The following is a 12,073-nucleotide window of genomic DNA, read 5'->3' on the forward strand; positions in this document are numbered from 1 at the left end:
GAAAGAAAACATAACCAGGTCACAATTTCTGAAAGGACACATTGATGTTGAGATTTTCAAATGTTTTATTTTATTGTATTTTTTTTTTGGTGCTTTGATAAATAGCAAAACAGAAAGAGGAAATTGTGAACTGTCCCTTTAAGGACAGTTCACAATAAAAATAAAAATTGGAGAAATCATTTCTTTAGCTGGATAAGTTATGTTTTCATTGTGTGTTAGCGATTGTCCTGAGGCAATGCACTGCAGATACGACAGCGTAAACACATTTATAAATCCAGCAGTGAGGCCAACAGCTCCACTTCTGTAGGAGGAAGAGCCACATGGGAAATAACTTGTGTTATTCAAGCGTCACACATCACAGTGTAAATACTGTTTCCTCGTGTCAGAGTCTTTGTCACTCTTGCATCACGCCTCCCGGTCACAAGCCTGACATCCTCGGAGATTGTGCTGCTGCTGCTGCTCAGTCCTGCGACATAGTTTTTCCATTTGTCAAGAATGAGTTGAACAGTGCAAACCCAGCTGGATACGCGTGACAGGAGCAGGTCGTCCTGCTGCCGGCGAACGCAGCATTTCCACCGGCGGCTCTCTGCATTCAGGCCAGCAGCCGCTGCAGCTCCTCCACCTCCAGCTTCCACATCCGTCTGTGAAGCGCGGCGAGCTCGGAGAGGTCTGCCATCTTCACGGCACGGATGACTGGCTCCGGGGAGATGGCCTGGATGACACCCATCACCATGACATATTTGCCTGTGAAAAACAGCAGCAGGTGGTCGATTGTTCAGTGACAACAGATTCAAGGGAACAAGGACGGGGAGATGTGACTGTTTGTCAGAGGAAGATATTCATGCGCAGTCATTAGTTTGAGGCCTCGTGTTCCTGCTTTGGGAACACACATTTGTCACACTCAGGGCTGGTTGGGGCAGATTTTCATGTAAATAAGCCCAGAATGAATGATTAGACGGCAGACTGCGCTGTGGTCTGATGTCCATGTTATAAAGTAATATACATGTCACCACACATTTACATTTCAGTATTTACCTGTCTTATTCTGCCCTTGAGCTGCTGTCACCTGAAGTATCCGTCTGCGGGCTCAATAAAGGATTATCTTTATTTAACAGCCCTGCCTTTATCTTTATCTGTTAAACTACAGTCATACTTCAGATTTTAAGCTTATGAATTTGCAGTGTTTTAAAGCCTGAACAGACTCTCACAGCCGACTATGTCGTACATGGGTGTAAATAATAACATTACCAATGTTTGTTGTCTATTTAGTTTGAACAGCTCCAAGTTCCTCAGCTTAAACTGAGGATGTGTCGCTTCAGAGGAAACACTACAAGTGATTAGAGCTGCAACGACTAATCGAGCAATTATTCTCTTGTTTGTGAGGATTGTTTTTTTTTTTACTGTAAATTGAATAGGCGATGTTTGAGTTTGGGACTGTCGGTCATTTGAAGACGTGACCTTGTACTCTGGGAGGGACATTTTAAATTATGAATCAATTAACTAAAGAAAATAATAAGCAGATTACACAATAATGAATCAATGACTGAAACTATCTGAGACCGCTTGACAAACAGTGGGCCTGGTCTTTAGTCATTTGTGATATGGAGCATAAATGTAAAAAGAAAATACAGAAATAAGTCTGTGGAAATAAACAGGTGTTAAAATTAAAAAGGAAACAATTCAGATATAAATACAGTAATAAATACTTAAATCAATACATTTCCAAAATGAATACATTAATAAATACAATGGAAATTTAAATACGGAAGTAAATAAATTGGGAAATTAACAAAAGGTAAATAAATATATTGGCAAATTAAGAAAAACATATGAACTTAAATGAATGAATGCCTAACACTATTCTTGGTGGATTTAATGGCATGTTCGCTCTGCTGTGTTTACCCTGGGACAGACACGGTTTGCCTTTGGGGATGTTGTTGACACCCTGAACAGCAAACGTCCCCGTCTCATCCATCAGCAGGACGGTGTTTCTGTCCAGCTGGAGCTCCAGTACTGTCCCCTGCATCCACACCAGAGAGACCAGCAGAGAGCGGCCCCCCCGCAGCCTCACCGCAAACGTGTCCCCGCCGTCGGCTGTCCCCCTCCTCTCCGCCGCCCTCAGCTGACCGGACAGCACCTTAACGGGCGGCGGCCGCTTCCTCTCTCCGGCTGTTTTCAACATGACCGGCCTCTGCTGTCTTCCAGCGGTGATCCTTCCGGCTCCTACAGGGCTTCCCGCCAAATATTTCATCATTCCGGAAGTTGTGGGCGTGTCTGTCAGGCAGCAACAACTTCAGTTCCGGTGTGGAATCTTTCACAGTAAAAGCATCACCTCAGGCTCTGAATGTGGACCTGTGTAGCCTAGAACACTTCTGTTCTGCTGTAGGGATCAACTTATGGAAATGTTTGTTATTCGATCCTAATTAGGGTCCGGGCAGCTAAGCTGCCAGGAACCTATTGTATTCCTAGGAATTCTTTCTTTCTTTCTTTCTTTCTTCTTCTTCCGAGGAAGTCGTACTTCCCATGGGCGAAAACTCACCAAACTTTACAGAAATGTCTGGCCCCATGCCAGATTTACTTAATTCCAAGGACATGTCAATATTCCTCCTGGGGGGGGCACAATAAGCGTTTAAATTTAAAAACTTTAAAAATACCTACAAAATCAACAGTACATGCTACAGTTTTGAAACTTTCACCAAACTGTAGCCCCAATACTGCTGAAACTTTAGTCCACTTAAACTCATTACAAATTATGAAGTCCATCGGTCAGTTTTTTTCAAAACCTGTAAAACTTATAAAAACTATCTCCTCCCACAATTTTTGCCCAATTGTCACCAAACTTGCTAGAGAGCATCTTCAGACCGTCCTCCACAAAACTTGTTTCTCTGATTTTTGATTTATCAAAAATTAAGCCTACAGTGCATCAAAATGTTTGACTGTAAACAGTACTGTAAACATATACTATCAAATTCTTGCTAAATACATTTTCAATCTTCCTGAAAAAAATTGAGAATATTTTGCAGTCATGGTTGATGGAGTTTGGCAAATATCAGAATTTTATCTCAAAAACTGAATTTTTGAGAACATTTTGAATTCTGCTCTCATGGGAACAACTGGAGTCAATGGAAGAGTGGCATTTTTAAACATCAAATTTTCTCTTATGAAGCTAAACACTTTAAGTTAAAAACAAATCACCAACATTTCCATGCTGTCAAGATGCAATTTATGTATTATCAGATTTTTGTTCAGGTAACAGAATTTCTGACATTTTGATCATTTTTGAAATCTGCCTTGACAACAGCTGCCCGGACAGTGACTCCCTGAGTCGACAAATGAAGCCACACAGCAGGTCTCACTTCCAGCCAATTAGCTCAGTGAGTTAGGACCTGGTGCTTGATGTCAGGGGTTGTGGGTTCAAGACCCAGCAAATATGATGATGATGATGATGATGACGACAGATCAAAATGTCAGATGTCCTCAACATGAAACACAAGACGATGACGGTGGCATCACAACAAGCCTCTAAATTAAATAAAAACAAATAGCTTTGACTGGACCATGGATGAAAGCTTACCAAATTTTGCACAAAGGTCCAGTCTCATAACAGATTACCTCAGCTGTAAACCCAAGCCAATAGTCCTGATGGTGGTGCTACAGCAAGCATCTAAAGTTCAAACCTTTGAAAATTCATAACAAATCAACCATACTTGCTACAGCTTCAGAACTTTCATCAAACTGTAGCCTCAATATTGAAGAAACTTTTGTACATTTAAACCTATTAAAAATTATGAAGTACATCACTCAGTTTTTTTTCAAAAACTGTAAAACTTCTTAAACCTATTTCCTCTCTCCTCCTTTGATTTATCAAAAATTGAGCCTCAAAAACTGAATTTTTCACAGCATTTTAAATTTTTCTTTCATGGGAACAACTGGAGTCAATGCAATGATGACATAGCTAAACACCAGTTATTCACTTATGGAGCAAATCAATCATTTTTAAAATTACCAACATCTCCATGCTGCAATATGTGTATTTTCAGATTTTTGTCTTGATAACTGAATTTTTTACAGTGGTTTTAAATCTGCCTGCACAACAGTGAATGGCTTAATCAATTTGTGAAGCCACTGTTGTATTGCCACTTGCCAATTAGCTCAGAGTGATAGATGACAGTCTTTGGTTCCAGAAGTTGTGGGTTCAATACTCAAGTGGTCCAAAATGAACATTGTTGTCAACTGTCTTGTCTTCCTATTCTCCTGTTTGTTGCTCAGAATTGCCTAAATTTGCCAAAAATAGCCCGGACCCGACCCATTGCTGCGCAGCAGCTATAATTGTGTTTATGACTTGAGAACTGGGGAAAAAAGTTTGAGGTTAAAGAAAAAAGAAATTAAATCTCGGAAAGCTATTGAAAACGTTTTTTTTTTGTCTATCAGAGGAAAAAGCTTTTCATGTCTGAAACCAGGTGGCATTTTTTTCCCCTGAAAGAAAGCCAGTGTTTTTTAGTTTAGAAATTGTGTTTCACTCGGTTTTCACAAATGTATTATTATTATTATTGTAATTTTTTTAATGCTGATCCATTTCTGAGTCTGATCTCTTTTTTTCCATCTGTGAAAACGTGAAAAAAAAATTTCATGTCTCAAAAAAAAAAAAAAAATTTTCACTTGGTTTTTAAAAAAAATGTTTTCTCCTGAAATGTTTATTTTTCTCCTGAAAAAAAAAAAAGTTGTTCACTCGGTTTCATTCCATTTTCTAAGTCTGATAAAAAAAATTTCCCTCTCCTGTGTTTGTAACTTGAGAACTGGTAAACACTAAATGATTGTGTATGTCCATCTGTGAAAATGTGGAAAAATTTCAGAAGATTTTTTTTTTTCTTGCTTTCAGAAGAAAAAATAATTTCATGTCTGAAAAAAAGTTTTTCACTTGGTTTCTAAAAATGTTTTCTCCTGAAGAAAAAGTTTTTTGCTCTGGAAATTTTTCCTCGTGTCTTATTTTATTTATTTATTTATTTATTATGGTGATCCATTTTCTAAGTCTGATCTAAATTGTTTTCTCTCTTGACTTGAGAGCTAGTGAAAAAAAATTAAAAAAAAATGTCTGATCTGTGAAAACACGTGAAAAAACATTTTCGCCTGAAAAAACTTTTTTCCTCCTCTCTCCAAGTTCCCTATCTTTTGCCATCTGTAAAAACATTTTCCTCTGAAATAAAACAAAAAAGATTTTTTCAAATGTTCACAGATGTACATTAAGGAACTTTAGAGATTATCCTGCCAAAGCTGTTTTCCCACCAGTTCTCGTCATAAACACAGGAGATAAAACAATTTAGATCAGACTTAGAAAATGGATCACCAGGAAATAAAAATTCTTCACTTGCCCCCCAGGGCCTCCGTATGAAATGGAGCTCATGAACAAGATGTTTTTTAGAAAACTATTCACTACCTACAGTTTTGTCTTCTTGGATTACTTTTCAGCTTCTGCCATGACACAGCATGACACAAAAGTCCAACGTCAAAGAGTTGCAAGTCATAGCTTCACATTTTTACTCCATATTGGATTTTAACATTAATGCTGTAGTTGTTATTAAGGTGGAATGAGATTTTAAAAAAATAAAGTAATTAACTACTTTTTTTATATATCAACAAATGTAATTGTATTGTGTTATTCCTCATCAGTTTTAGCAATTTAAATCTCAACAGTGGTGTGGACTGCAAATTTAGGCATGGGTGATGTTGAATAAATGGTAAAAAGCAAACAGATCCGACCCCCTTGATGAATGCTATTCAGGAAAATAATGCTTTCATTATAACAAAATGAACAGGCAGGTTGTACTACTAATGAAAAAGCAGATGAACAGAAGCTGCTTTCATTTTTAAATTACAAAGCTGTTTATTTATCTGTCGTACTCTCTTGCACTAATATTACAATAAACCCTGCAAGTCATACGTAGATGCACGGAAGTACTTTTCATTTTTATCACCCCAGTAGTGACCAGTGAAATAAGGCTGTTTGAGAAACAAAACTTTTATGTTTATCATTTCTGGCATTCTGCTGGATAAAGCACTTTATGTGCAATACACTGAAACCAAGTAGAATACAGCTCTATGGTCTGCCACCAAGATCAAGCACTCGGGTCATAATACTCAAAGTTATGTTTAACATAAGCCAAACACTATAGATCAGAGCAGGCCTGACAGGCTTAAAGATAAATACAGAGAAATTATGGGGGGAAAATATGCTGCAGTCAGCAAGGAAACTGCTACTTGGAAGTTTTATTTCTTAGCGAGACAGATGTTCAAAGTTCTGGGGTGTCCAAGTCTGGATCTTAATCGAATCAATAATTTGTGGCAGGACCTAAAAACTACAGCGTGGAAGACCTGCCAAGCCAAAATGTGCAAACCTCCACATAAAGTGAATCAAAAGTAAAGTTTGAGCGGACACAAACAACAACAGCACGGCACAATCATTTCATTAAATAAGTTTTATTTCTTTAAGAATAACTGAAGAAAAGTGTTAGCAATTTCTGTACAATTGTTTCATCATTTTCTCTCGGATTTGCTGAAAACCTTGAATGATCAACAGGGCTGAGAAATGTTATGCTGCCACATAGTGCACTTTTAACCTAAAAACAATATGATTAGTCCACAGGCATCCGTCTGTTTCCTTCCAATATATTCCAATAAGACGTTCCTTAAGCCTCACTGTTGACTCCAGTTTCGTTTTTTTTTTTCATTACCTGGCTCCTCTTCTCAATCCCAGTTCATCATCGAAAAAAGAGGCACATTAGAAATACTGCCATTTTCCAAGGACTGTGTCTTTGATTGCATCGACAAACTGTGCAGGCACCCAGTAGACCCAATACTGAGACGCTTCCGTCGGACCCAACTGAAAAGCCTACAAAAAAAGGGGAAAAAGAAAAATCATGATTCATCTCATTTATGGATTTTACAGTTCACATATTCTACAAACATAACTGGAAATACCAACAATCGGGTGTGGATGAAACACGACGTATGTAGGTATTAAATAACATTTAACCTTTCAAAATATGATCAGATGGAATAAAATAAAGTTATTAATTGAAAGACTGATCGCTGGGTATACGGTGTGTAATATACTGCCTCTCGTAAGACCTTTCAGTGAGAAAAGACCTCTTTTGCAGTATATTACAGCCCACTTAATCATTCCAAAAGCCCGTCTGGAATAAAAAAAGTGTGACCTTCATATTCACCGGTGCTGCTGTTCACTCCTATAAAACATCAAGTTTTTTCGCTTCCCCTCAAGAAGTGAGTGTAAACAGGATGGATCGCTAATATCAATGACCGGGAGTCTATTTTAGAAAGAAACGCTCTCTGCCCACTGACATTTTAAATCTTCCTCATCTCCTCTTCCATCTATTCCTCATACATGATCAACTCCTCAGTGATGCAGGAACATGCTCTGGGCCAAAACATTAAAACACAAAGTCACTGTACTTCCACTGTTCAGCACTACAGGTGTGACAACACGCTGAGTCACATTAACAAACTTTCAGTGCGGTGTACATTCTGGGATCCATACCATGAAACACAGCTGAACCGCTCAGGCATAAACTCCCACACATCTTTATTGGCTACACAGTCCGATCTCACCTACATGTTCAGTCAGTGGGAGGTGGTAGTAAACAACAAGGAGGGAGGAAAATCTGGACGTTCTCTCCAACGTCTACTCACACAGTAGCTTCGATTTTTAATTTTATCATTAACTTTTTTTTATCAAATGCCTGTGTGTCCTGAGAGGCTGACAAATATCTCCTGGTTCTCAACATTCACTATCAAATTGTCTCAGTTTTCACTATAATTAAAGTATTAATGGTAAATTGTTTTCACCTTGTTTATAACTTAAACTAAAATGTGTGTGTTGCTTATTTTATGTTATTTTACAAAGTTTCAAATCAATTCTTGAATGACTTTGATAATAAACATTTCATGAGTAATCCAGTTGTTTATTTGGCATCAGTAGATAAAAATAAACATGAGCAGAGTGATTAGATAACACGTGTTAAAGAGCCTATTATACACGGATCTGAACACAGCTGTGCCTTGAGATCTTTGCTTGCTCTTTGGTGTGCCCTGAGCACAAAGCTTGAAAACCACTGACCTAACCCAACATAAATCAGAAACAATGCTCCATAACTCTGAATTTATCACTGCTTTTTCTGTCAATCAATCAACGTGGCATTTTCAGGGCTGTTGTTTCACACGCTATGACACTGACAGAAGCTGTTAGCATGCTACTGGTCAGCTTAGCATACTGAATGCCGAAGCCTTTTTCGAACAGCTCCAGGGAGGAAATGAAAACACTGCATTCATAATTGTCCCCTATCCTAAAGAAAGCTCCTGTGGTGTGTTTCCTGTACTTGTTCACTTTATGTTCATGCTGAAAGTATAAAATACCAGGAAGAAATATACGTAACAGGAGATATTCTCCTAACCTTTACATTCTTTGTGTGACTGCCGTTATGAAACAGAAAACAGATCTTGATATCCATGAGACAACCCGATTCAATTAAGTTCCTTGTTCTGGGAACTTCTATTTCACTGACAATGAAGAACAGAAGTGCCTCGAGACAGAAAGGTTAATCTAGAGAGAGCACTGACATTTCCCGCTCCGCTGCAGAGCACCAAACAGCACACGATGGCCTCATCACTCTGATGGACACGCACTACAGTGACTTCAGTGGACAACCCCACCTGCATTCCTCACTTCCACAGAGGATCTTTCATAGACGTTTAGTTTAGTGGAATCAATTGCAACAAAGCTGTTACAATGATCATATTACCTTCACCTTCTGTATGCGTATATGTTTGTGTCATAATATAGATAAGTGTGGCATGCAGGTAGCAGCAAGAACAGTTACCATCATGTGATAGTCCTCATGGCCTTCGATGGGTTCAGACACTACGTTTTTAATGGAGCCCATCGGGACTTTCTCCGTTCTCTCTGCAGAGGAAAACACAACACAAAATGGAGAACATTAAATCGTCGGCGTGTTTGTGTTGCAGAGATTTTCAGCAAAATGAGGCCAGCCGTAATCTCACCCTTTGTTCCGATCCACAACTGATCTTGCTCCAGTTTGAATGTGAGTCTAACTTTTCCTCCGGACTTGTTAAACATTCCGGATAAAGGCACTGTTGGTAATCGTTCCTGTTAGTGGAACAAGACGGTTAAGTCAACATTTATCAAAGGAAAACAGCCTCGGGCTTCTGTGACACTCAATACCAGACAAACAAAAAATAAGGATGATCTCCCTTCATCTCCTCTCACCTTTGTTCCTTTAATAGCTGTCATTATGTCGTCTGGTTTACCTTTATCCAAAACTTTCCTGTGTTGCTGAAATAACAGTGCACGCTTTAAAAATCACAGAACTACATTAATATTTGACTCTGTTCTGCAGAAATGTCATTAATCTTACCTTTTGCCTGCATAAAGGCTCTTTCTTGTTCTCTTCAGCTTTAACTTCCTGCTGAATGACCTCTTTGGGTGTATTCACAGCTAATACATCATTTATTGTAGATCCAACCACCATTATTTTTGCACCGTTTGTAATCTTTATCTCACGTAGCGTCTTGTCCTCTGGAAGCAGTCCTTTGTACATCACTTTCTGCATTGCCGGTGGAAGACCTCGGAAGACAACGAAGAAGGTTTATTACATTTTTAGAGACGTTGAAGCGCTAAAACATTCAGCTAAAGGTGGACTATTATCTGCGCTCACCAGTGAGAGAATGGATGCTCTCTTTTAGTTTGGCTCCGGTGCTATCAACAGGAATTTTCAGATCATATTTATTCTTGTTCCAGATAATCTTCAAATCCACCATCTCCTTGTCGTCTGCGTCGTCCCCATTGCTAATACTAGAGTCCTGAGTTGTGGCGTTTCCTGCATCTGTGTGAGACGTAGTTTCTGCATCTTCAACTAGCGGTTCAGCTTCTTTTGGCTTTGCCTCGGTTTCCATTATGACTTCTTCACTTCCTGGAAGAGCATGAAAAACATTCATTTAGATCAATTAAATGAAATTTCATGTCGCTGCTTAGTAGGAAGTTCTTAGCTCTCAGAGGAATAGATCCCATGATTTTCCAACACAGACGCTGTCCAACATACCACAAAGATAACTAACATTAGGGCTTCAATTAACTGTTATTTTCATTGTTAAGTAATTTGTTGCTTATTTTCTCCATAATGTTTTCCGAAGCTCAAGATGACGTCCTCAAATGTCCTGTTCTGTTCTAGACCCAAAGACATTCAGTTCACTGTCATAGAAGAGTAAAGAAACCAGAAAATATTCACATATAAGAAGCTGGAATCAGAGAATCAGAACTTTTTTCGTCGGGTGAAATTAATCAAAGCGAATAATAACTGATCAAAATAGTGGGATATTAATCTAGTAATTGACAACCGATCCAATAATCACTTTCAACTTGCAGTAATTGTGTTTAAACCGCGTATAGCACGTCATTCAGGTTATGCACGGCTGATATCCGTGTTTCTAGGACTCCTATCTGCTCTCATTTTGTTTCCTAACTCCAATGAAGTACAGCAGAACAAAGTAAAGTTTCGTCCGTCTGGGAGAGTGAAACTGATAGACATTCCTGCCTGTAAGCAACGAGACAAACAAATTAACAAAACAGTATAAAGTCCCTGCGAGAAACCCAGCAGAGAACAACACAACAATAAAGATCTTACAATACAAATACTTAATTGATCTGGAGACGAATCACATTCTTTCTAACACATAACATTTTTTTTATTTTAAACAACTTTCAGGGTAGTAAGTTAGTTTATACTTTATTTTAAAATTTCCCAAGTATCTTAAATCTAGAGCCTCATTTAAAGACAGTGGGTAAGTTGTTTTAAATACAGTTTGGATATATTAGATATGGAAACTACATATGGAATTCCCCACACTTCCCCACATTACTAGTTAACACCATAAACAATGTCATAAAGTCTAGTTTCGCTTTTTACCTTCACCCCCCCTCTCTCTGTCTCTCTCTGTCTCGTGGTCTTTCTAGCTCTTTCCATTGCTGAATTTTTAATACAGGCAGCGATTTTTAATTCTGTATTAATTTAGGTGATAAATCCGAGTTAACCTCGCTTGACCCTGGACAGACATGATTTTCGGACGGAAACATGTCCTCGCAAAACACAAGATCTTGTAGGTTAACACGGCTGGCCTTACTGGTTACCAAACTGGGTACCGTGAACGCAACATACCGTACGTCGGTACGTTAGTCGTTACCATTCATAACCTAACAGTTAGCTAGTTAGCTCCTTAGCAGCGACATTTAACCGACTCAAACCTGACACTGGTTAAATATTCACCAGTAACTCCAGTCCTCCACAGATCAAGCTAAATTTGACTGATGTTAGCTTTCGTTCACGTTAGCTAGCTACAACACATTTAGAGAATAACGTAACGCAGAAACGTAAATTTACAGCACACCGCACAGCTATGGTCATACATTAACATGTCAATAACAAACATGTGACATTTGATTAACAGTGTCACGGCTCAATGTAAAGATATGAAGGAAATACTGCTGCATTTTCTCAGTACCCACCATCCTGGGTCGCCATGATGATTGTGTACAATCTGTTGTAGGTTGTGGCAAAGAGACTACAGACAGCGGGATGAGATCTGATATTCAGGAAGAGAAAGTCGACAACGACGAAAGTGGTGCTCAGACGTACATGGCAGCCCAGAAAGGAGTAAAAATAACTACATGTTTTTAAATGGCATAACAGGTATAAATATGCTTACCGTCACGACGTTAAAACATCTCTAGTTTCAGTTAGCCGGGGGAAGGGAAGACAGAATTGAAACGCGCATGCGTCAACGAAACTAACTGAAGTTACTGCAAATTAAGTTGTTTTGGATACAAAAACAGTTATTTTGTGCTCAATCAAATAATATGTAAATATAATTAAGCAACATAACTCTGGAGCAAAGGCAGGATATTCATTATAATCACTGAAAACTCAAGCTGTGCCATGTTGCCATATACGGGAACAGGGGCAAACCCGGAAGTGAGCGGTTGGTAATG

The 12,073-nt window shown here is 38.7% G+C and overlaps 2 protein-coding genes across 3 annotated transcripts; both read right to left on the reverse strand.

Annotated features, from left to right (window-relative positions):
• Window positions 1–45: 45 nt before the first annotated feature.
• rmi2 (RecQ mediated genome instability 2) lies at window positions 46–2,234 on the reverse strand. Its single transcript, XM_084370562.1, has 2 exons — window positions 1,903–2,234; window positions 46–744 (listed from the first exon to the last, which is right to left on the reverse strand). The coding sequence occupies exons 1-2, from the start codon at window positions 2,180–2,182 to the stop codon at window positions 593–595; spliced, it is 432 nt and encodes a 143-aa protein (XP_084226688.1). The 5' UTR covers window positions 2,183–2,234; the 3' UTR covers window positions 46–592.
• Window positions 2,235–6,454: 4,220 nt separating this feature from the next.
• Window positions 6,455–11,889, reverse strand: ubfd1 (ubiquitin family domain containing 1). 2 transcript variants are annotated; one of them, XM_084371017.1, is made up of 7 exons: window positions 11,791–11,889; window positions 9,747–10,001; window positions 9,447–9,655; window positions 9,299–9,364; window positions 9,073–9,178; window positions 8,892–8,974; window positions 6,455–6,886 (listed from the first exon to the last, which is right to left on the reverse strand). In XM_084371017.1, exons 2-7 carry the CDS (start codon window positions 9,982–9,984, stop codon window positions 6,776–6,778), a joined length of 813 nt encoding a protein of 270 aa, XP_084227143.1. In that variant the 5' UTR covers window positions 9,985–10,001; window positions 11,791–11,889; the 3' UTR covers window positions 6,455–6,775. The 2 variants fall into 2 exon arrangements, with proteins under 2 accessions (XP_084227143.1, XP_084227142.1); XM_084371016.1 differs by lacking the exon at window positions 11,791–11,889 and adding an exon at window positions 11,591–11,724.
• Window positions 11,890–12,073: the final 184 nt, after the last annotated feature.

Source organism: Pagrus pagrus, assembly GCF_965226575.1.
Source record: "Pagrus pagrus genome assembly, chromosome: 13".
Taxonomy (NCBI): Eukaryota; Metazoa; Chordata; class Actinopteri; order Spariformes; family Sparidae; genus Pagrus; species Pagrus pagrus.